Raw genomic sequence first — 26,654 nt, 5'->3', positions numbered from 1 at the left:
GATACTAACATAATATACTAAAATAAATACTAAGGATTATACTTCAAGTGGCAGGAAAATGATCCCAGATGTAATAAGGTATTATATAACACACAAGGATTTTTAACTTCTGAGCCACCAGGGAAGCCCCATTCATATCATAATTATTTGTTAAACTGCACATTTACATTTTATGAACTTTTCTCTATTTTTAATGTAATATTTTAGTGTGAAATTTAAAAAATGTATAGAGTCTCTCTCCTTACAACAAAAGTATAAGTAAGGTAGTACATAATTTATATATTCTACCTTGAAAAATGAAAAAATAAATAATCCAAATCGTATTTCTAATCTACTTTACCAACACTACTGTATATGTTTCATCATAGGTAAAAGTAATCTGGGAGTGTAGAGAGTGCTTATGGTAAGTTTTACAAATCTTCCTAATCACTCACCTCCCTTCTTCACCCTGCTATCTATTTCTATTTAACAAATTTTAACTACCAATTATCATCTACAGAAAAATGTTTAAGATTAATTTAGCCCCACTTTTCCCTTATATCCTCTGCTTTCTACCAATAGACAGGTTGGTTTCCTCAATTACAAATTCAAAAATAAGATAGGTCTTTGACAATTATTAACAGAAGAGTGGTGAAGTCATCCATTTCAAGTCAAAGAAAAGGATTCAGAAAATGCAAAACCTTTCTGTTCTTAACAAGCAAGCCTCACAAACAAATCTCTAGCAAATAGGAGACAGAGAGAAAAATAAACTTTTCACTTTTGGGGAAAAGGGACACACATATTTGAAAGAATCCACAGAATCACTCATGCCTATGTCATAGAAGCCAATAGTCACTTCAGAGGAACACATTAAAATCAGCAATTATTACTGTCACACGCATATATTGACATAACATTTATAATAAGTAAAATAAACACCATACGTACCATTCCCATTAACAGAGAGATTGTGGGTCTTGAAGCCATCCTCAGCGCTTTCCAAGCTCAGGGTAGTATGAGCTAGCAAACTGTACTTTGCATCACTAATAGTGAGAAAAAAGACAGGTGTCAAGAATTGTAGTGTATTTTCTACTACATAAAATATTTAGATGTTCAACAACAACAAAATAAACAACCTGATTTAAAAATGGCAAAGGTCTTGAATAGACATTTCTTCAAATAAAATATACAAATGGCCAATAAAAATATGAAGAGATACTCAAGAACATTAATCATTAGAAAAACACAAATCGAAACCACTTCACATCCATTGGAACGACCATTATTAAAACACAACAAAACAGAAAGTAACAAGTTATTGGCAAGGATGTGGACAAACTGGAATCATTCTCCATTGTTGGTGGAAATGTAAAATGTTAACCACTACGGAAAACAGTATGGTCATTCTTCGAAAAATAAAATAGAATTACCATGTAAAGTCTGATGAGAATTTTTACTAATTGGGCCAGGTGATATGTTTCATAAATCTTCTTTGTCTCTTACTATATATGTAATAAAATAAACATTACAAAAAATATGTATAAATGTAGCAATAATGCAACACATGCATACACTTCATTAATAAATAATGGCACACTCCACAGAATGTTGTTCCCTGGGTGAAGGCGTCTTGGTTTTGGATTTTTCAGTTTTATTGAAAAACAATTGCCATACATTACTGTATAAGTTTAAGGTTTATAGCACTTGATTTTATTGGTTTGGTTTATCTGGACAGAGAAGCCTGGCAGGCCACAGTCTAAGGGGTCTCAAAGAGTTGGACACAACTCAGCAACTGAGCATGCACATGGTGGTTTTCAATATACACCCATCATAGACAAGAGATACATCTTACTAGCCAATGTTTTTCTGTCAGTGTTTACATAAGAAAATGGATGCTTGTCTCCAAAACTTGACCAAATAAAAAAATTAACAAAACAACTCGTAAGTACATTTTTAAGTTACATTCTGAATACAACTGGTATAATTCAGACTTCTATTCAGAGTATTGGGAAGGTTGCTAGAGCAAAGACACACTATGAGAACCTCATTTTTAGTGTGGGCATTCTCTGCTATTTTCACTTGTCCTGACAAATTTCTACAGTGAGTTTTATTATTAGCTCTTATTTTTCCCTACTGTTACATAATAAGTGCCCCACAAAAGTTGAGGAAGTATTTTTTAAAAATGGTGAAAAATAAAAGCAATTGAGAACAACAATTATAATAGAAGAGCAAATATTACTACACACAAAATTGCCTATTAACAATCATATGAGTTGCTTGGTGATGGGGCACAATATTTAAGCACTATCTCAACATAATAATTGGTCATTGATACATGGATTTTATGCAACTACAATTTTTCCCATGCTAAACAATGGTAAATAGACTCCCTATTAGTGTTTTAGTGCAAAATGTGTTATTTTCAGGAAGAGATTATTGACAAGAAGTGGATAAGTGATGCAAGAGAGTGACGCTAGGTGCATCTGACACACAACAAGGCCATCAGTGCAGCAGGATTACAGTGACAGAGAGGGAGACACAATGTCTACAAGCCGAGGACAGGCAGACACCATACACTGCAGGAGGGCATGCCTTGTAGGGCGTGATGAGGCCCTTGGATTTTATTCTCAGTGAGACAGGAAGCAAGTGGTAGGTTTTGAGTAGAGGCATGTGCTATGATCTGACTTATATTTTTTAATGATCCCTCTGGGGCTATGTAGACAAAAGACCAAAGAGGCCAAGAGAGAAATGGAGATGCCAACCAGAAAGCTACTGCACCTCACCAGTCAAGAGCTGATGTAGGCCTGGAATGGGGTGGTAGTTGATGGGATGGTGAGAAGTGGTAAGATTTTTGATATATTCTAGAGTTGACCCAATGTGGACACGGGATGCAAAAGAAAGGAAAGAATCAAGGACAACTCCAAAGAGTTTGGCCTGAGCAACTAGCAAAAGCGAATTCTTATTAACTGCAAAGAGGCTGACTGAGAAAAGAAGGGATATGGGGAATAAAAATTTAGTTTTGAACAGATTAGGTTTGAGACTGGGTTGTAGAGTAGGCAGGTGGATAATGAATCTGGAGTTATGAGAGGAAAAAGTATTAAAGAATGAAATTTGGGAGTTACCAATATATAAATGATATTTAATGAAAGTTACATAAAATGTGACAACTGAGTATTTGGACACAAGTACTCCATCATTTCAGATTAAGTTGAAGCACAATGAACAAAGGAGACAGGCAAGCAACAGTCACTGAGGCAGAAGAAAAATCACAAAAGTGGTGTCCAAGGAAGCCAAGTTCAAAGTGTTTCAAGGAGGGTGATCAACTGTGTTGAATACTGAAAATTCCAGGAGGAGGAACACTGGTAAATGACCATGGTATTTGGCAACATGAAGATCACTGCTGACCTTGATAAGAGCAGTTTCTATAGGATGGGATAGAAGTTAACATGGTGAAACCTGACTGAACTGGTTCAAGACAATGAAGGACAGGAAGTGGAGATAGAGTATGTAAAAACTTTTCTGTAAAGGACAGCTGTTCAATGGGGCAAGAGAAATGCGAGGAACTTCAGCATGTTTATGTTTTTGGAAATGATGTAGTAGAAGAAAAACTGATGATAGAGAAGGGGGGACATGTGCAGGAGCCAACTTTTGAAACTTGAGAAGATGATCGAATGCATAGGTGGGTGGTCTCAGATGGAGTGAGGGCAGTTCAAAAGGAAGGAAAGCAGCAAGTGAAGATAAAAATGCAGGTAGGCTGAAAGATTCGGTTGACAGAGGATACACAAGTTCTTTTCTGATTACTTCAGCATCATCAATGCTGTATCAAATGAAGTCATCAGCTTTGACTATAGAGACCTCTGTCAGCAAAGTGATGTCTCTGCCTTTTAATACGCTGTCTAGGTTTGTCACTGCTTTCCTTCCAAGGAGCAAGTGTCTTTTAAAGTTACGGTTTTTCCAGCAGTCACATATAGATGTGAGAGTTGAACCATAAAGAAGGCTGAGTGCCAAAGAATTAATGCTTTCAAACTGTGTGCTGGAAAAGATTCTTCAGAGTACCATGGACTGCAAGGAGATCAAGCCAGTCAATCCTAAAGAAAATCAGCCCTTCACATTCATTTGAAGGACTGTTGCTGAAGCTCCAATACTTTGGCTACCTAATGCAAAGAGCTAGTTCACTAGAAAAGACCCTGTTGCTGGGAAAGATTGAAGGCAAAAGAAGAAGGGGTCAGAGAGAATGTGATGGTTAGATAGCATCACCAACTTAATGGATACGAATCTGAGCAAACTCCAGGAGATAGTGGAGCACAGGGGAACCTAGAGTGTATGTCCATGGGGTCACAAAGAGTTCAACATGACTCAGCAACTGAACAATGACAACAACATCAGCTTTGAATCAGATCAGATCAGATCAGATCAGTCGCTCAGTCGTGTCTGACTCTTTGCGATCCCATGAATTGCAGCACGCCAGGCCTCCCTGTCCATCACCAACTCCTGGAGTTCACTCAGACTCACGTCCATCGAGTCAGTGATGCCATCCAGCCATCTCATCCTCTGTCGTCTCCTTCTCCTCTTGCCCTCAATCCCTCCCAGCATCAGAGTCTTTTCCAGTGAGTAAACTCTTCACATGAGGTGGCCAAAGTACTGGAGTTTCAGCTTTAGCATCATTCCTTCCAAAGAAATCCCAGGGCAGATCTCCTTCAGAATGGACTGGTTGGATCTCCTTGTAGTCCAAGGGACTCTCAAGAGTCTTCTCCAACACCACAGTTCAAAAGCATCAATAAGGCGTGGAAAAACAGGTTCTATAAGAGAGAGTAATGTAATGTGAAATACTATTTCTGACAAGAGGTAAAGTGAAAGGCTGTGGACACTTCGGACGATTGCTCATATTGGAACTCACTTAAGATCAGTGATCCCTCTAAAGTGAGACCAGACAGTATTATTATTCTTATTTCCTCATCTATTCCTCATGAGTGCAGGTGCAGAGGAGCTAAAGGCAGGATTTAACCAAACCAGTCAATCCTAAAGGAAATCAGTCCTGAATATTCATTGGAAGGACTGATGCTGAAGCTAAAATGCCAATACTTCAGCCATCTGATGTGAAGAACTGACTCATTGGAAAAGACCCTGATACTGGGAATGATTGAAGGCAGGAGGAGAAGGGGATGACAGAGGATGAGATGGTTGGATGGCATTACCAACTCGATGGACTTGACTTTGAGTAAGCTCCGGGAGTTGGTGATGGACAGGGAAGCCTAGCGTGAAGCGGTCCATGGGATCACAAAGCGTAGGACATGACTGAGCGACTGGACTGAACTGAAGTTTCCCCAAGGTAAGTATAACAAAAGGAGAGAAATAATAGAAAATAATAAAATGGTAAATCAAGGAATTTAAGCTAATTGGACTCAGAATATTGAACAGAGAAAGCTGGAAATGTGAGAGGTGGTAGATATCATTTGATATTACTACACAGACCATGTGCAATTATTAGTAATGACAAGATCTAGGGTACAACTGTGGGATGGATGGCTAAAACAGGCACAAGATCACCAGAGGCAAGGAAGTCATGAAACTTAGAGGTCAAGGTATTAGATGAACAGTCTGCATGCATTTTAAATTCATCAAGAAATATTATCTGAAATGGTAAGAAGCAGAGACTGGGAGAGAAAGAATGAAGATAATTCGGTGTTTTACTTTTAGGAGTGATGTAATTTATTCTTACTGACCACTAAAAGTATTAAAGTATTCTTCACTTCAAGAACAGCATCATTTCCATACACAATGGAATATGAAATACTGCTTTTAGTGTACACAGGAAGTAGCGATGTTACAGGCTGTGCATTTGTACCAAGTGCATTGCAGAGGTGGCAACCTGTGTGGCAGAATAGGCTAAAATTGTGTGATGATCCAAATATCTGTTGATTTTTTTCTCAGGCCTTATAAAATAATTGTGGCTAAGACATCTTTTCCTCAACTATTTGAGATAAACATGTAATACATTTGCCTCTGTTTCCAACGAATTACACATCTTAAAATAACAATACAAAAAAAGTTATTGATAACCTCCCCCAAGAATAAAGTATGATAGAACCAATTGATAGATAATGTGGTCTTTAAAATGATCATATAAAGACTCTAATAACTCAAGGAAAAAATGTGTGTGTGTACATATATACACACGTATATATATGAATGTATAGCATAATTATGAATATATATATACCTCACAAAGCTAGTTACTTTAAAACCTGGAGGAAAAATATCAGTTCAAAATTATAAAAACTATGCACAAGCTGGAATCAAGATTGCTGGGAGAAATATCAATAATCTCAGATAAGCAGATGATACCACCCTCATGGCAAAGTGAAGAAGAACTAAAGAGCCTCTTGATGAAAGTGAAAGAGGAGAGTGAAAAAGTTGCCTTAAAACACAATATTCAGAAAACTAAGATCATGGCATCTGGTCCCATCACTTTATGGCAAATAGATGGCAAAACAATGAGAGACTTTATTTTGGGGGGCTACAAAATCACTACAGATGGTGACTGCAGCCATGAAATTAAAAGACACTTCCTCCTTGGAAGAAAAGCTATGACCAACCTAGACAGCATATTAAAAAGCAGAGAAATTACTTTGCCAAAAAAAGGTCCATCTAGTCAAAGCTATGGTTTTTCCAGAAGTCACGTATGGATGTGAGAGTTGGACTATAAAGAAAGGTGAGTGCCGAAGAATTAATGCTTTTGAACAGTGGTGCTGGAGAAGACTCTTGAGAGTCCCTTGGACTGCAAGGAGATCCAACTGATACTAAAGGAAATCAGTCCTGAATGTTCATTGCAAGGATTGATGCTGAAGCTGAAACTCCAATACTTTGGCCACCTGATGTGAAAAACTGACTCATTGGAAAAGACCCTAATGTTGGGAAAGAATGAAGGCAGGAGGAAAACGGAACAACAGAGGATGAGATGGTTGGAGAGCATCACCAACTCGATGGACATGAGCTTGAGCAAGCTCTGGGAGCTGGTGATGGACAGGGAGGCCTGGCGTGCTGCAGTCCATGACATCGCAGAGTCGGACACAACTGAGTGAGTGAACTGAACTGACTGGATCTATAAAGTAAAAGTGAAAGTCACTCAGGTATGTCCAACTCTTTGTGACCCCATGGACTATACAGTCTATGGAATTCTCCAGGTCAGAATACTGGGGTGGGTAGCCTTTCCCTTCTCCAGAGGATCTTCCCAACCAAGGGATCACACCCAGATTTCCCGCATTGCAGGCAGATTCTTTACCAGCTGAGCCACAAGGGAAACCCAAGAACACTGGAGTGGATAGCCTATCTCTTCTCCAGCAGATCTTCCTGACCCAGGAATCGAACTGGGGTCTCCTGCATTGCAGTCAGATTCTTTACCAACTGAGCAATTAGGGAAGCCCAATTGATCTATAATAAACTGAATACACTTTTTTCTCTTTCTAGGTTCTATTTCTAAAGTTTATATTACTTTTATAATGAAGTAACTGGGTTTCCCCAATGACTCAGCAGGTAAAGAATCCACCTGCAATGCAGGAGACACAGGAGATGCAGGTTTGATCCCTGGGACAGGAAGATTCCCTGGAGGAGGCAATGGCAAACTGCTCCAGTATTCTTGCCTGAAAAATCCCATGGACAGAGGAGTTTGGCAGGCTACAGTCCGAGTCGGACACGACTGAGCGACTAAGTACACACACAATGAAATAAACAATGTTGTAGGATTTGTGAAGTAGCAGGATGAAAACCCTCCCCTAAAAATCAAAACATGCAAAGCATTATAATACTACATCTACCTATGTGCAGTTTAACTGACTTGCCTGTAGTTAGCAAGTAGTACACTGGAAACAGAATCCCATTACACTATACTTACTACCACTACCCTTTATACTTCATTAACAGTTTAATTAAGGTAATTGTCTATTAAAACAGATACATACTATCTTTTACTATTGCAAGAATTCTGAGTGCAGGAAACATGGCTTACTAAGCTTTAAATCCAAAGTACCACATGATACAACTGCTGAATAATCATTTCTAAAATGATTAAACGAATAAATAAATAAAATTATACCCCATAGCTGAGTAATTCCTTAGTTAATCTTGAATACTGCATCATCTTTCACACTACCAAACCATCAACATCACCGTTTCTCAAAACATAAATAATCCAGTTATTCTGCACAAAGATATTTGCTTAATTAATTTAAAATGTAGTATAATGGCCTATTTTCTTAGTTAATATTTAGTTATTTTTCAGTTAATACTTTTCTGTCAAGTAAATAATCACTCTCAATTATACTAGTTTCCACAAGATAATTGTTTAAAATGATGTATATTTATACAGTGAAGAATAATGTACTAATTGGTTCTCAAGGTACATAAAATAGTTAATTCAGCTCTTAGAAACACTGGGAAAAATCTAGTTACAGGAATTTCAGTAAGCTAAATTCCACAAATAAAACGAATAAATGAATCACACCAGGGAGCATGCTAAGAATTACCAAAAATGTTCACTGTCTTCTTTCAGATCAAACAATACTTTATGATGATATTTCAAGTTACTTCATTTTTAAACCATGACTAATTACAATGCCAATGCTTCCAAAATCAACAATGATCTCACTTTTAAAGCATTCTTGTCAGGATAACATTTTCTTACTAAAACATTACACTCATTCTTTTAAGCCAACCCTAATATTGAGTTCCCAAAAGTTTAATCAGCTACATTTTTTTAACAAATAGGCCAATTGTTGTAACATTTGATGCAGCAAGGGTTCCAAAAACATTATGAAAAAATAAATGACTACTTTAAATGGAAGTCTGAAAAAAAAATGTACTCTTTGTAAGGAAGAACAGCTATATTTGGTCACATGACATATTACTAGAGAAGATATATTTTGCCCATTTTGGTTAAAAATTATAAGCTATGTTAGGAATCTTCTCATTCAACTAAATCACTATTAAAGAAATAAAAACTGATCCTTTTAGGAATTTTGATCACTACTGCTATTCTGAAACTCCTACCAGGGTGCTGAAGTGGTCAGTTAAGGAAGGATCAGGTAAGACTGGTCCTGGGCTATGAGTTTAACTTGGCACACTCAGCATTCACACCAAAAGCTCAAAAGAAATGCTGGTATTAAAAGAATATAAATTGGTAAAATGCTATAAAAGGTTTTACCCTACCTTTTGATCAGCTTCAATGATATAAATAAGCAAATTCCATACAAGTTTCATGGGAAATGTTGATAAGGAAAACTGATATTTTGATTTAGGTATAAACCAAATAGAATTATCCTTGGGTCAGGAGGATTCCCTGGAGAAGGAAATGGTAACCCACTCCACTGTTCTTGCCTGCAAAATCCCATGGACAGAGAAGCCTGGTGGGCTACAGTCCACAGGGTCACAAAAGAGTTGGACATGACTTAGCGACTAAACAACAACAAAATAGAATGACGAACCTGAATAGAATAATGAACACTTCAAGACAAATATGTCAGTCCCTGTTACAAAGAACTTAATATCAACAATGTTATTCTCAAAAACACTTCTAGCCATTGAAGAAGAGTATAGGTTAAATATAAATTATAATATCACTTAGATTCAATTCATTTCAGTCGCTCAGTCATGTCCAACTCTTTGCAACCCCATGAACTGCAGCACACCAGGCCTCCCTGTCCATTACCAACTCCCAGAGTACACCCAAACCCATGTCCATCGAGTTGGTGATGCCATCCAACCATCTCATCCTCTGTCGTCCCCTTCTCCTCCTGCCCTAAATCTTTCCCAGCATCAGGATCTTTTCAAATGAGTCAGCTCTTCTCATCAGGTGGCCAAAGTATTGGAGTTTCAGCTTCAATATCATGCCCTCCAATGAACACCCAGGACTGATCTCCTTTAGGATGGACTGGTTGGATCTCCTTGCAGTCCAAGGGACTCTCAAGAGTCTTCTCCAACACCATAGTTCAAAAGTATCAATTTTTCAGTGCTCAGCCTTCTTTATAGTTCAACTCTCACATCCATACATGACCAGTGGAAAAACCATAGCCTTGACTAGATGGACCTTTGCTGGCAAATCACTTAGATTTATATATAATTATTACTATATATAAAATATTAAATTTATATTTAATTACTTAGATTATCTTCTATGAAATTATAATCATTGGATTTAAATTTTAAAATATCTGCCTTCATTTTTAAATATAGTTGTATTTATTTATTGCCTGTGCTGGGTCTTTGTTGCTGTGTGGGCTTTTCTCTAGTTGTGGTGAGTGGGGACCACTCTTCACTGTGGTTGGTGGGCTTCTCATTGCCCGTGGGGGCTTCTCTTGTTGGGGAGCACAGGCTCTGGGGCACACGAGCTTCAGCACTTGTAGCAAATGGGTTCGTGCGTGGTCTTAGTTGTTTTGCAGCATGTGGGATCCTCCCAAACTAGGGATCAAACCCATGTCTTCTGCATTGGCAGGTGGATTCTTTACCACTAAGCCACCAGGGAAGACCCTGCCTACACTTTATAATCCTAGGAAGGTTTCTTCATGCAGTGCTTCAGCATGAATTTTTTAAATAAAATTTTTCAGAAAAAGCATTGATCGCAGAACAGTAAAAACAGTAACAATAATGGTAAGAGCTACATTCATTAAATGCTCACAACATACCAAGTTCATGAATTATCTTTCTGAACCTCATAATGATCCTATGGAGTTAAATATTATTCCATTATTATTATTCCCTTTTTACAGAGGGAAAAAGAAAAACCCAGAGAGTAGATTAACCTGTCCTGGGTCACACAAATAATAAATGACAGGATAAAAAATCAAGTACTGAAACCATGACGTTTTGAACTGTGTGAAAAGCCCAAGTATTGTTTTTACATGCTTGAAAGGTCCAGGAAACCCTAAAATGTCTCTAAGGAGGCTTCTATACTTGATCTTAGCCAAAAGGCCAAGAAGCGATCTAGGGAGCCTTCTTAAAATAAATGATTATGCCTAAGCATCCTTACCGTTCATATTAGAAAACTGAGGCCCAGGAAATACTTGTTCAGGACACTACTAGTACTGCCATTTTCTAAATAAAGAATTTTGCTGCTTAAAAACATTTTAACACTACTGTATTTGGTGATTATCTCTAAGGTCTCTTTCAATTCTAAAATCTATGTTTCAAACTAGAAATATAATTGCTCATTTATTCATCAAAAAGTATAGTTTCATTACCTTATAGTTGAATTAAAACATTTTCTAGCAAATATTTGATATAATCTTAATCTAGAAAAGTTTTAAGTTGGCCTTAAAATTCTAAAGAGGGAAAATTAAAGGGTCTCGCTTCCTCCTTTTTAATGACATTTATATTATAAAGACATATCTTATATGACTGTTCTTCAATAGATGGCACCCATTCAAGAATCATGAAATCAATTTACTGATTCATAAACAGCATTTAAAAAAAACTGAAGATACCTAGAATAAAAGAAGTCTAATGGCTATACTATAAATAGCAAGAGCTAAGTATTGTTTCATGAAATCTGACTGCTGATGGTACTGTGTATTCAGTAATGATATAAAATGCATTTTTTACTCGTGGTCTCAATCAAAATAAACTGAAAGCCACATTGCTAAAGTCCCAAGGCATTTTTCACATGTAATATAACTGATATGAAAGCTAATTAGCTATATTCTGATGACTGAGATTTCCAGGATGTACACCTAAAATATTTTGCTTTATAATTATAGTAAAATTATTGACATGCTGAAGAGCCAACATGCAAAGAAATTCTAGGAATGCCGCCTGTACAACAGTTTTCCTAAGGAAGAAAGATAAAACCACTTGTAAAGCAACAAACACAATGTTTAAAGAAAGTGTCTGAAAGAAACCAGGGCTCCTTGCAGAGGTGGTGATTCTAGTGTGAGCTGAAAAATAAAACATGAACACGGAACATGTTCCCTGGTCACAAAGCAAAGAAGCTAATTAGAGATTGTGTGTGCCTGCTGAGTCGCTTCAGTCATGTCCAACTTTGCGACCCTATGGACTGCAGACTGCCAGGCTCCTCTGATTAGGCTGTGGCAAAAAGATGCTGAGTCAGCTTAGGGGTTCCCATTGATCAAAGATGGGGCAATTTGCCTTCGAAGAGAATAACAACTGCATTAGATTGAAACACAAATAAAACTTCAGGAGTTCAAATAAAACAAAACACTAATCACCTCCATGCAAGGATATCAAATTATTATTCTAAAACTGGGTAAATAAGGCTTCCCTCGTGGCTCAGACAGTAAAATTGGGTAAATAAAAGAATTAAGTATATTTTTTCCTCCTTTTCCTTCATGAATTTTTTGCATTTATACAGAGTTCATGAAGGAAAGTTATTGAGAGAATTCCAGATTTAAAAATAAATCCGCAATATTGTAAAGCAGTTATCCTTCAACTAAAAATAAATAAAACTTTTTAAAATGACTGCATATAGAAAAATAAATAAACAAATGTAGGACAAATTTAGAAAGCCACTAAATTATAATCCTGAATGTAATAATGATCAGTCACAGCTGCTAAAACTATTAGATGTAACATTGATAGGGAACTTGACAATGGATGTATCAGGCTAACAACACCTGAACCCACTGATCAGTTTTAACACAGCTGAAGGTGAAACAAGACCTACAAATGGGATACAGTAGAAAGTACATATAATCAATATGAAATATTACTGCCCTAAAAGAGAATCTGAAACTAATCAGTCCTCTAGATCTAACTGCAAGCTATAGGAGCACAAGGGATAGAAAAAGATATTTTAAAAAGATCACAAAGATGTAATCAGATAAATTGAAAATTTAGGAAATCTACAAGATCTAGCTTCTTCAATACATGTTGGCAAAGGAACAGAAACTTGTTAAACAGTAAAAGAAACTTAAAAGATTCACATAAATGCAATGTTACAGACCTTGTTTGGACCTTGACTTGCACAAATCAGAAGAGAACTTCAGAATTGGGGCAATTTGAACAAAGAATGGCTATAAGATCATATTTAGGACTAATTTTTTATTTTGTTAGGTGTGATAATGGTAATGTGATTTTGCTATAGTAAGATATTTTTTAAAAATCTGTAAGACTGAAAGCATGACATATATTCAGAAATTCAATTAGTAGACTGATACGGAGCAAACAGTTTGATTTATAGCTAGTTCCTTTTCAAGAAAAAAATGTCATCTTTCTGGTAGATCTTGGAATTTCAAATCACTAAAAACACACTGTCACCCAACTTTCTACTTTCAAAGGAACATACCACCTCAGCTGGGTAAATGTCAGACAACCAAGTTTTGTTACTGCTTCAGGATGTCTTTTCCCATTTAAAATGTAAACATATTCACCACATACAATACTCTAAAATGTCACAAATACATAATTATACTATGTCTCTATAAATATTGTATTAGAAAACTTACTAAATTGAAGAACTGAAGGACAAGCACGTGATTTCACGATCTTCTTGAAGCACTGAACTGATTTTCTTCCCTGTAGCTTTGCTTATAGATGTTTTCAGTTTCTTAGCTAATTTTTTTGGTGTATTAGTTATAGAAGATTCTTCTGTACAGCAACTATATACTTCCACCTTTATCTGAAAGTCTGGCCCTGCTTCATTACTAAAAACAAGGACAATCATAATGTTAGAAATTTAACTTAGAAGAAAATAAAATTACAACACCCTCTGATGTTTTTGTAACTTTTCAAAGCAGCATTTGGAACAGGTTTATGTTAATATATATTAATAAGATAGAATCTCCCTGAGTTTATTTAGTATCTAAATGACTTGAGAGGGTCACTGCAACTTCTAGAGCTACCAGCTTCTGAAGTAGGGCGATTTTAACTCAATGTAAACAATATATTCAGGCAAATTACTTAAAGAAAAAGAATAAAATGCCCTGGTCGTTTTGTTGCCAATGCTATTGTTCCTTTTTGTTCCCTTAATATAATTATTTTAAGGCATTTACATTATATGTGTGATTTCCTGAAATGACCATTCCTCAAAAGGAAAAGATGTGAAAACAAAAAGGAAAGAAAATTAAACAAAAGGCTTCTTCTGCTGAAACCTTGAGTTTTCGTTATCTTTTTCATAAAGTGCTTACAGTCCACTCAACAATGTGCCCCTCCTTCCTGCTCCACCTTTGTACCTAATAACTCTAACATTTCACTACTTGGTTATACAGGGGAAAACAAACGAATATAAAGAGATATACTTCACTAAACATTAGATGTATCTGTAAAAATGCACAATGCTACAACAAATAAACTTTGTGCATTAGCACCCAGCATAAATATAAATAGTACCAATCTTAAAAAAGAGAGAGAGACTTCAAGGCATGAACTCCTTGAGGTGGAGTGAAGTCTTGATAATATTTGTATTCTTAATCTAGCATAAAATATATTCAGTATGTATTAAAAAATATGCATAAAATATTCAATGTCAAGACTGGCTTTGTTCTTTCTCAGACACAATGAACTATCTTTACAATAAAAGACTGTGGTGATATTACTACTAATAAAATATACTTAAAATTGCAAAAGAGGTCCATCAGCAGATTTTGCCTGTAAAGGAAGATCCATCAGTCTCAGAGATTTTAAATACACAGAATAGACTTTTTAAGATTTAAATAGCCAATCTATAGTTTGAATAAATCCAAGGAATAATTTAATTTGAAATACTTTTATAGTTTATTATTTGGCAACTTTTAAACATACAGTATTCTTGGTAATGACTAACAAATGTCAATATTTAGAGAAAAACCAGGGATTCATAAATACTGAATACTTATTAAAACAATCATAACAAAAAGCACATTTTAAAACAACATTTAGAACATTTGTGAGCAGTTATTTTTAGAACAATTTGAAATATTTACAGAATTATTAAAAAATTATAAATCATGAGTTGTCTTCCCAAGGAACTTGCACTATTCTGCGAAAAAAATTATGATTTTTTTCCTTTGTGGTGAAAATAAACAAAAGCAAATTGTTGTGAAGAAGAGTCCATTAACAGGACAATTTTGCCATGAAAAATGCACTATAATAGTTGATAATGGAAATAAATATATTTAGATATATAATAAAAATTAATTTTTTAGTCTCCATTATGTAAACATGTGGTAATATTTGGGGGATCCTAAGTAAATTCCTTTGGTTCAACAGAGCTTATAAGATGGTCTACACTACTAATTACACACAAAAAAAGTACTTTATTTTTCTGTGTTGTACAATTACTTAGGGAACAGTGAACCAAAGCCCCAAAACATGGTTGTAATAGTTCTTTTTTTAATGCTACATGCGTGGCAAAACTAGTACTTTCAATCTCAACTGTATATAGTTCCATAACTAAAGATTGGAAAAATCATATATATGGGTTTCATTTTAATTGATAAGTAGTTAGTAGTATTTCAATATGAAGATACTGTCTTTGAAACCCTGTAAGAAATATAAATCGCATGCTGATTTAGGCCAATAGAAAAAAATGCCAGGAAAAACTTATATTAGTTAAAAATGATTTCTATGGCTACCATAAGAGTTCTTTCTGGTTCTATATTATGACCACAATAAAATAAGCTTGTAAAAGAGCAGGGCAATAAAAATGGCCCTGAGGATCACCCAATTTTTTATTGTTTTGGAGTACATGAAAGAAGTGCACCATAAGAAAAAGAACATCTTGAAATTTTACTAAAGTGCTTTTTCTACAGTACATATTTCAGAACTATCTAATAAAGTTGTTACACTATTTTAGTATTTCTGTAAGTAAACCTCCTATATGAGATGTAATAAGAATCTGTTTTATGCTCAAACTCATTCTATATAAAATCATGTTATAATGATATGCCACTGTATTCATAGTTTTACTACTAATATTATATGATTTCCACTTTATTTTACATTGGAAAAATTTCAAATCCAGAAATGGCTTATAAATAATGCAACGTTCAAAATCAATTTGAACAGTTAAAGATTTTAATGCTTCAAAAATAAGTCAATAACTTTGCCTTCCTCTGAAAAAGGTAGAATTTTAGGTTCTTTTCCTTCAAATAAGATTTAAAAAATACTTACAATATGGTCACATTTTCAAAACATATATCTGTGATTGTTTTATCCACAATCACCATCTCAGTATCAAAAACTTCAGCTCCCAGTTTGAATAAACAAAAAATGGCATAGTGCTGTGATCCTAGAGAAGAAAAACAACATTAAAACGATGACTCATGTGATGAGTCATGCCTATATTATGTTAAAATCTACTTGAAAAAATAGCCTAAATATTTGTTAATAGATTCTTATTTTCATACATTGTACACTGTAATCCTTTAACTTTTTATTGAGACTGTTTTGTCAGTATATATTAATTGCTTGCTCAACTCAAATACAACTAAACTACGGAGTATCAAAAAATAAAGTTAAAAATATAGGCCTCTCAGCAGTCTAAAGTAACCACCAAACTCATAAATTTTATTCCTAGGAAACTCCTTAAGCTTTAATTAATAGCAAATTTAGCACTACATATATACTATTACCCCTGTCATTTTGGCTTCCAAATATACTTAATAAAAATAAGTTTTCTATTTTAAAAGGTTAGGAGCAGACACATTAAGAACAAAACATTTTCCACCAAATAGAGAGGGGGGAAACTACAAAAACAATAAAAAGTAGAGATGTGAACACAAAAACCATAGCTGCTGGACTTTCTAATTTAATATATATATTTTTAAAGTATTAGGTGATTAAAAGACTAAATCCTCATTACTGAGAAAATGGAGCTCTTCAGATAAACTTAATTCTCTATAGTAATCAGAAAGATACACTTAATTCCCACATGTATTCCTTTATAAACTAATATATTTCTTAAATGAATAACAAATATACTAACCTGATTTTGTATTTTTCATATAAAACTAATTATGCTCAATATGATTCAGGCTTAAAGTATGAGGAACAAAGCTATCATAATAGACAAGAAAGATAAAGGACTGTCATAACTTTTCTGCATTGCCTGTAACAGCTACAAATCATTTGAGGTTAATTTCCATGACCCAAGCCATGCATGGATTTGTTAAGACTATATAAAGCTATATAACGCTGAAGGGGAAGAAAAATTAGATCAAGCTAAAAATCTTTTTTTCTTATATCCCATTAAATAATCTGAAGGAAGAGAACAAGGCAAAAAAAATCTCCAATATTTCTGGTCAAACAATGTGGCCTTTACTACTTCACTCAAACATCTCCTTTTGTTTCACAATTTCCTTCTCTATTACCTGTTGGCATCCTTGCACAGGTTCCTATCAGTAAGATTGTGCTTATTCCGTCAAATGACATTTATTTCAGGGTGGGTGCAGCTTTTTCTCCCAATTATCTCAAATTTACTACATACTAAAGAAAATACGTCAATTACAATCAAAATCATACATACGTTCTTTATTGCTGAAGTGATCAGAGTCTTTCCACATTAGTGGTATACGAATATCTATAATGGAGGGGAAAAAGAAATGACAAGGAATAATTTTGGTAAATTTCATTTCTTAGCATAACGTAAACCTCTGTATTCCATAATGGATTCTGACCATCAAAACCAATATTTATTTATTATTAAATATACTAACATAGTAATATTTTCTCTTAAACATAGCTTAGACTAGGAATATAAAATCTTACACTTAAACCTCACCAAGTATTACTCAAGAAATTAATTTATTAAGTAGCACCTATAATAAGCTTTTGTTATAAAATTTTTGTGATTTACGCTTTTGAAACAGGCAAAATTTGGGTAAACTAGTGTTAAATTTATATTTTGGGTAAGCAGTAGCAGCAAACGTAGTTAAATAAATTTCAAAATCATAGAACAGAAGAGGTAGAAATGACTTTAGAACGAACTTTTATCCACTATGTAAACTTTAAAGATGAAAAAAATTAAGTGACTTATATAAGATTACTGGTTTCTGGAAGAGACCCAACTCTTGACAAACAAATCCAAGATCTTTCCATTAGGAAGATTTAACTTGTCTACAAAAGAATTTGCAGATCTTTATATATTCATGCTACAAACTGTAGCATTTTCCTTAAGAAATAAAACTAAAAAGAGGAATGTATTACTTCTTTCAGGCCAACAAAGGGCCTATATTCTAAAAGTGATCTAAACATACTTCTCTCATTCACATATTCTTCAAATTCGAAGTTTAATAAATAATAAATTTATTCCAGAAATTAATCTAGAGCTTTCAAACAGCCAACATTTGTTCTTCCTAGTTTCCTCCATTCTTCCTTTTACTTTTAATACTAAGTTAACCTTATGGAGTAACAACTTTCCTTTGACATTCTTATGCTATCTGCATATTTTCAAAGTTTGAGAATTAAGATTTTACCAAATAGATTAAGATGAGCAATTATAGCATAACACAGCACAGTAGAGATCTCAATGGTAAAGTGAAGTTAGTTTTAATTTTGTACTCAGAGTACAAATTTCCAAATTTTGTAGAAATTTTCTGTTTAAAACATTTCCCTATTACACTTTGGAAGTTTATGTGCCAATTTTTTCATACCTATTAATTAAGCCACTTTCAAATAATTAAATTCTTTATGAACATAAGCTATTTGGCTATCTTTATGCTGTGCTTCACTTTTAGATTCCATGATCTTTTGTCTACAATTTTGTTTAGAATTCTTTCTAAGGTTCTTAGTTCCTATTTTCAATTTCCTTTCTAGAAAAGCTTTATATTACTCTGTTCTTATGCTTCCTAACTAGGTAGACATGTATGAGTGCTCTTCCCACTGCTCGTTTAGCACTAATTTTTATCAAAAAGTGAGAAAAATAAAACATTATTCTATTGAGTTCTTCTTGTGTCAAACCAAATATTTTACACATATCTCATCCAACAATAATTTTGAAAATATATCTACTAATTTATGATTGTGTTTTCACTGTCATTTATCTCAAACTATTTTCTTATTTCCTCTTTGATTTCATCATCAACCCATTAGTCTTTTAGTATCATGTTGTCTAGTCTCCATCTAATTGCTTTTTCTTGTTTCTTTGTGTGGTTTACTTCCAGTTTCATGCCATTGTGTACAGAAAAGATGCTTGAAAAAATTTCCATCCTCTTAAATTTGTTGAGGCTTGCTTTGTATCCAAGTATGTGGGTCTATCCTAGAGAATGCTGCATGTGCACTTGGAAAGAATATATATTCTGGATTTTTTGAATATAATATCCTCAAAATATCAACTAAGTTTAACTGTGAAAACACAACCATACAAAGTCTATAGGATGCAGCAATACAGATCTTCCTCAAAAAAACAAAGATCTCAAATGAACAACCTCATCTACCAACTCAAAGTATTAGAAAAAGAAGAGCAAACAAAACCTAATGTCAGCAGAAGGAAGAAAACAATAAATATCAAAGAGGAAATATATTAAATAGATATTTTAAAACTATAGGGGAAAAAATCAATAAAACCAAGAGCTGTTTTTTTGAAAGGGTAAACAAAATCAACAAACCTCTGGTCAGGCTCACTAAGAAAGAGGATCCAAATTAAAAAAAAAAAAAAAAAAAGAAAGAAATGAAAGAGGAGAAATAACAGATACTGCAGAAATACAGAAACCCATAAGAGAACACTATGCACAATTATATGCCAACAGATTGGACAACCTGAAAGAAATAGACGACTTCCAAAAACAGTCCACCAAAATGGAATCATGAAGAAACATAATTTGAAGAGATCAATCACTAGAAGTGACATTTGTTGTTGTTGCTGTCAGTTGTTAAACTGTGTCCTACTCTCTGCAATCCCATGGACTGCAGCTCGCCAGGCTCCTCTGTTATCACTATCTCCCGGAGTTTGCTCAAATTTGTGTTCACTGAGTCAGTGACACTATGTAACCATCTCATCTTCTGCCACCCTCTTCTCCTTTTGCTGTCAATCTTTCCCATAAGTCAAAAGAATCTGTAAAAAACAAAATAAAAACTCCCCACAAAAAAATCCAGGACTGGATGGTTTCACTGGGGAATTCTACCAAACATAAAAAGAACTTACACTGATCCTTCTCAAACTCAACCAAAAGACTGAAGAGGAGGGAACACTTACAAAGTCATTCTATGAAGCCACCATCACCCTTATATCAAAACCAGACAAAGACACTATCAAAAGAGAAAGTTACAGGCCAATAACTTTGATAAATATAGATCAAAAAATTCTCAACAAAATGGCTCTGATGGTAAAGAGTCTGCCTACAATACGGAGACCCAGGTTCAACCCTTGGGTTGAGAAGATCCCCTGCAGAAGGGAATGGCCGCCCACTCCAATATTCTTGCTTAGAGAATCGCATGGAAAAACAGTCAGACACAACTGAGTGACTAAGCACAGAGCACATCCTTGATAAACACAGATCCAAAATCTATCAACAAAATACTCACAAACCAAATCAAACAACACATAAAAAAGATCATACACAACAATCAAGTTGGATTTATCCCAGGGTCACAATGATGGTTCAACATATGCAAATCAATCAATGTGATACACCATATCAACCAAAGGACAAAAACACATGATCATCTATCTCAATGGATGCAGAAAAAACACCTGATAAAATTCAACATCCATTTATGATTAAAAAAAAAAACAACTCTTACCACAGTAGCGGGAACATATCTCGACATAATAAAACCTATTTATGACAAATCTATAGCCAACATAATATTCAACAATAAAAAGTTGAAAGCCTTCCCACTAAATTCTAGAACAAGACAATGCAACCCACTTCCACCACTTAGTTTTTTTTTTTTTTTTGGCTGCACCTCATGGCTTGTGGGATCTTAGTTCCCCAACCAGGGATTACACCCAAGTCCATGGCAGTGAAAGCACTGAGACTTAACCACGGGACTGCCAGGAAATTCCGTCACCACTTCTATTCAACATAGCATTGGAAGTCCTAGCCACAGCAATCAGACAACAACAACGAAAAGAAATACGAGATATCCAAATTGGAAGGAAAAGGGGTAAAATTATCATTATATGCAGAAGACAGGATACTACAGAGAACCTTAAAAGACTCCACCCAAAAACATTACAACTAACAAATTCATCAAGGTAGCAGGATACAAAATTAACATAAAGAAATCTGTTGCATTTCTCTACAATTAACAATGAAATATCAGAAAGGGAAAGTTTTAAAAAGGTGCTTTTAAAATCACATCAAAAAAATAAAAATATTTAGAAATAAACCTGATCAAGGAGGTAATTTATATGCTGAGAATTATAAAAATACTGATAAAGGAAATTAAAGATGACTTAAAGAAGTGACCTGGAGAAGGAAACAGCAACCCACTCCAGTATTCATGCCTGGAAAATCCCATGGACCTAGGAGCCTGGTGGGCTACAATCCATGGGGTCGCAAAGAGTTGGACACGACTGAGCGACTTCTGTGTGTGTGTGTGTGTTAAAGAAGTGAAAAGGTATACTATGCTCTTGAATTATAATTTACAGTGTTAAAATGGCCTTACTATCCAAAGCAATCTACATATTTAATGCAAGCCCTGTCAAATTACCCATCATTTTACACAAAACTAGAAAAACCCTAAAATTTATACAGGACCATAAAAGACCCAGAATTGCCAAAGCAATCCTGAGGAAAAAGAACAAAGCTGGAGGCATAAACCTTCCAGATTCAGATGAGACCTCAAAGTTACAGTCAAAAACAGTATGGCATCGGGACAAAAACAGACATATGGATCAGTGTAACAGAAAAGAGTCCGAAAATAAACCCACACACCTATGGCCAATTAATTTTCAACAAAGGACGTAAGAATATGCAATAGAGAAAAGTCTCTTCAACAACTGATGGTGGGAAAATGGACAGCTACCTGTAAATCAACGAAACTCGAATACTCCCTTCACAACATATACAAAAATAAACTAGAAATGGCTTAAAGACTTAAACATAAAACAGGACACAATAAAACTCCTAGAAAAGAACATAGGCAAAACATTCTCCGACATTTATTGTACCAATGTTATCTTAGGTCTCCCAAGGCAGTAGAAATAAAAGCAAAAAATAAACAAATGGGACCTAATCAAACTTTAAGCTTTTGCACAGCAAAGGAAATTGTAAAAAAGAAAAGAAAAGGCAACCTACAGACTGGGAGAAAATATTTGTAAATGATATGACCAACAAGAGTTTAATTTCCAAACTACACAAACAGCTCATACAACTCAGTAACAAAAAAGCTAAACAACTCAATCAGAAAATGGGTAGAAAGTCTAAATAGACATTTCTCCAAAGAAGACATACAGATGACCAAGAGGTGCATCAAAAGATGCTCAACATCACTTTTTATTAGAGAAATCTGTCAGAACTTAAATATTATCTGACCAGTGAAGTACTATCTCACACTGGACAGGATGGCCATCATTAAAACGTCTACAAATAATAAGTGCCGGAGGCAGTGTGGGGTAAAGGGAACCCTCCTCACTGCTGGTGGGAATATAAATTGCTGCAGCCACTATGGAAAACAGTATGGGAGGTTCCACAAAAAACTAAAAATAGAGTTGCTATGTGATCCAGCAATTCCACTCCTGGGCATACATTCAGACAAAATTATAATTCAAAAAAAAAAAAAATACACACACAACAATGTTCATAGCAGCACTATTTACAATAGTCAAGACACAGAAGCAACTTAAACATCACCAACAGATAAATGGGTAAAAAAGATGTGGTGTGTGTATATGTATATATATTTTTACATGTATATACACACATACGTAATGAAATACTGCTGCTGCTGCTGCTAAGTCCCTTCAGTCGTGTCCGACTCTGTGCGACCCCATAGACGGAAGCCCACCAGGCTCCCCCGTCCCTGGGATTCTCCAGGCAAGAACACTGGAGTGGGTTGCCATTTCCTCCTCCAATGAAATACTACTCAGCCATAAAAAGGAAATAATATAATGCCATCTTCAGAAACATGAATATATCCAGACATTACCATAAGTGAGGTAAGTGAAAAAGGGAAACACAAATACTATATAGTATTACTTACACGTGGGATCTAAAATGACACAGATGAACTTATTTACAAAACAGAAACAGAGTCACAGACATAGAAAACAAACTTGCGGTTACCACAGGGGAAATGGGGCGGGAAAGGGATAAATTAGGAGTTTGGGATCAGCAGATCCCATTATAATATAGACTATATATATATAAAATAGACAAACAAGGTCCTACTACAGAGCCCAGGGAACTATATTCATACCTTATATGGAGCAGAATATGAAAAAGAATATATAGAGGGATTGAACCCAGGTCTCCTGCATTGCAGGCTGATTCCTACCATCTGAGCCACCAGGGAAACCATGGTTGTTCAGCCAGCCAGTCGTGTCAGATGCTTTGCGACCCCATGGACTGTAGCACGCCAGGCCTCCCTGTCCCTCACCATCTGCCAGAGTTTGCCCAGGTTCATGTTCATTCTATCAGTGATATTGTCCAGCCATCTCATCTTCTGATGCCCTCTTCTCCTTCTGCCCTTGATCCTTGCCAGCATCAGGGACTTTTCCAGTGAGTCATCTGTGCGCATCAGATGACCAAAATACTGGTGCTTCAGCTTCAGCATCAGTCCTTCCAGTGAATATTCAGGGATGATCTCCCTAAGATTGGCTGGTTTGATCTCCTTGCTCTCCAAGGGATTTTCGGGAGCCTTCTCCAGCACCACAGTTCGAAGGCATCAACTTTTTGGCATTCTGCATTCTTTACGGTCCAGCTCTCACAACTGTATGTGACCACTGGGAAGACCATAGCCTTGACTATACAGACCTTTGTCAGCCGAGTAATGTCTCTCCTTTTCAACATACTGTCTAGGTTTGTCATAGCTTTCCTGCCAAGTAATCATCTGACTTCATGGCTGCAGCCACCGTCTGCAGTGATTTTGGAGCCCCAAAAGAGGAAATCTGTCACTACTTCCACCTTTTTCCCTTCTATGTGCTGTGCAATAATGGGACCAGATGCCATGATCTTAGTTTTTAACATTTAGTCTTATGTTTAGTCTTAGCCAGTGAAAGCTGGCTCTTTCACTCTTCTTCACCCTCATTTTCAAGAGACTCTTTAGCTCCTCTTCGCTTTCTGCCATTAGAGTGGTACCATCTGCATATCTGAGGTTGTTGATGTTTCTCCCACTTATCTTGATTCCAGCTTATAACTCGTCCAGCCCAGCATTTCTCATGATGTGCTCAGTGTATAGATTAAACAAACAAGGTGACAGCAGACAGCCCTGAAGTACTCCTTTCTCAACCCTGAACTAATCAGTTGTTCCACACAGGGTTCTAACTATTGCCTCTTGACCTGCATACAGGCTTCTCAGGAGACAGGTAAGATAGTCTGGTATTCCCATCTCTCTAAGAGCTTTCCACAGTTTGTCATGATCCACACAGTCAAAGGCTTTAGTGTAGCTGATGAAACACATAGATGTTTTTCTGAAATCCCCTTGCTTTCTCTATAATTCAGCAAATGTTGGCAATTTGATCTCTTCCTTTTCTAAACCCAGCTTGGACATCTGGAAGTTCTTGGTTCACATAATGCTGAAGCCTAGCATGCAAGATTTTAAGTATGACCTTACTGGCATGGGAGATGAGTACAACTGTCCAATGGTCAGCACATTCTCTGGTACTACCCTTCTTAGGAACTGGGATGAGGACTGACCTTTTCCAGTACTGTGGCCACTGCTGGGTCTTCCAGATTTGCTGACATAATAAATACAAAACCTTGATGGCATCCTCCTTTGGGGATTTGAATAGTTCTGCTAGACTTTCATCACATTCACTAGCTTTATTAACAGCAGCGCTTCTTAAGGCCCATTTGTCACACTCCACAATGTCTGGCTTTGGGTGACTACCATCATAATCCAGTTCATTAAGATCTGTTTTATACAATTCTTCCATTTACACACACACACACACACACACACACACACACACACACACACACACACGCAGAGCTAACACTCCTTCAGTTACAAGAACAACAAACTATAGGGAGACTGAAGTCTTTGGAAGCTCTTATACGGCAGCTAAAACTGGAAAACTGTGTATCTGAAGAAAATGTCAAGATTATAGAAAACCATTTCACAACAAAAGTTACTATGATACGGACTAAAGAGGTTTTAAAGTTTGTAACTTTTATGCAAGGTTTGTTTGCCAAATTAAATTATATGTAAAGTAAACCTTTTCCTGGGTAAAGTTCTTAACCTTAATGAAGCTAAGCAAGTGCTCTAATGTTATGAACTGCATCCTGTTCTCATTATGCTCATTTTTGAGAAAAACTAGAGAGTTGCTGGGCAGAAGACATTTCATTCCTTGTTAATTTTCCAAATTTAAAGGAAAAATGTAGTGAATAAATAATATGATTAAGTTTTAAAGTGAGAGAACACAGATATGGTAAATAAGAGCCCAGCACAAGAATCAGGCTCAGGCATCAGTCCTGGTTCTACACTGAGAAGTGGCTTGGACAAGTTAGTTACAAGACTGAGTCTCAGTCTCTAATTTGTAAAAGGAGGGCATTTGACTAGATCTCTAACACAGTCTGTTTCTTTATAGTTCCTTCTCTTTCCATATGATAATCTTATACTTACACAAAACCACATGCTGGCTAGAATTTTATATTATTAACTGTTGGATTCTTCTCAATATTTACTAAATTCCATGTTACATGACCTTTTATATTGTACAGGAAAATACTCCTGTTATCATTTTATTCCAGTAGAACTAAAAATAAGGAATCAACAATTAGCCCAGTCCTTAGGAGAGGTACTTTAAACTTCAAAGAATATGTATCTTATATGTGGCTGACCATCATTAGTTCAGTTCAGTTTCTCAGTCGTGTCTGACTTTTTGCGACCCCATGAACCGCAGCACACCAGGCCTCCCTGTCCATCAACTCCTGGAGTTCACCCAAACTCATGTCCATCGAGTTGGTGAGGCCATCTAACCATCCCATTCTCCTCCTGCCTTCAATCTTTCCCAACATCAGGGTCTTTTCAAATGAGTCAGCTCTTCATATGAGGTAGCCAAAGTACTGGAGTTTCAGCTTCAACATCAATCCTTCCAATGAACACCCAGGACTGATCTCCTTTAGGATGGACTGGTTGGATCTCCTTGCAGTCCAAGGGACTCTCAAGAATCTTCTCCAACTCCCCAGTTCAAAAGCATCAATTTGCTGGTGCTCAGCTCTCTTTATAGTCCAACTCTCACATCCATACATGACCACTGGAAAAACCATAGCCTTTGTTGACAAAGTAACGTCTCTGGTTTTTAATATGCTATCTGCTGCTGCTGCTAAGTCGCTTCAGTAGTGTCCGACTCTGTGCAACCCCATAGACGGCAGCCCACCAGGCTCCCCCGTCCCTGGGACAATCCAGGCAAGAACACTGGAGTGTGTTGCCATTTCCTTGTCCAATGCATGAAAGTGAAAAGTGAAAATGAAGTCGCTCAGTCGTGTCCAACTTTTTGCGACCCCATGGAATATGCTGTCTAGGTTGGTGATAACTTTCCTTCCAAGGAGTAAGCATCTTTTAATTTCATGGCTGCAGTCACCATCTGCAGTGATTTTGGAGCCCCGAAAAATAAAGTCTGACACTGTTTCCACTGTTTCCCC

The 26,654-nt window shown here is 35.9% G+C and overlaps 1 protein-coding gene across 5 annotated transcripts in view; it reads right to left on the bottom strand.

Moving 5' to 3' along the window:
* RTKN2 (rhotekin 2) overlaps nt 1-26,654 on the bottom strand; it is a 115,853-nt gene that overhangs the window by 52,925 nt on the left and 36,274 nt on the right. For all 5 annotated transcript variants that reach the window (XM_070364504.1, XM_070364506.1, XM_070364503.1 and 2 more), the window contains 4 exons: nt 17,429-17,482; nt 16,075-16,192; nt 13,431-13,628; nt 928-1,022 (listed from right to left, as the gene is read on the bottom strand). In XM_070364504.1, the coding sequence (XP_070220605.1) occupies nt 928-1,022; nt 13,431-13,628; nt 16,075-16,192; nt 17,429-17,482 (465 nt within the window). The remainder of the gene's footprint in view (nt 1-927; nt 1,023-13,430; nt 13,629-16,074; nt 16,193-17,428; nt 17,483-26,654) is intronic.

This window comes from Bos mutus, chromosome 28 (genome assembly GCF_027580195.1).
Source record: "Bos mutus isolate GX-2022 chromosome 28, NWIPB_WYAK_1.1, whole genome shotgun sequence".
Classification (NCBI taxonomy): Eukaryota; Metazoa; Chordata; class Mammalia; order Artiodactyla; family Bovidae; genus Bos; species Bos mutus.
Note: the sequence above shows the minus strand (reverse complement) of the source record. Positions and strands in the feature narration are given on the sequence as shown.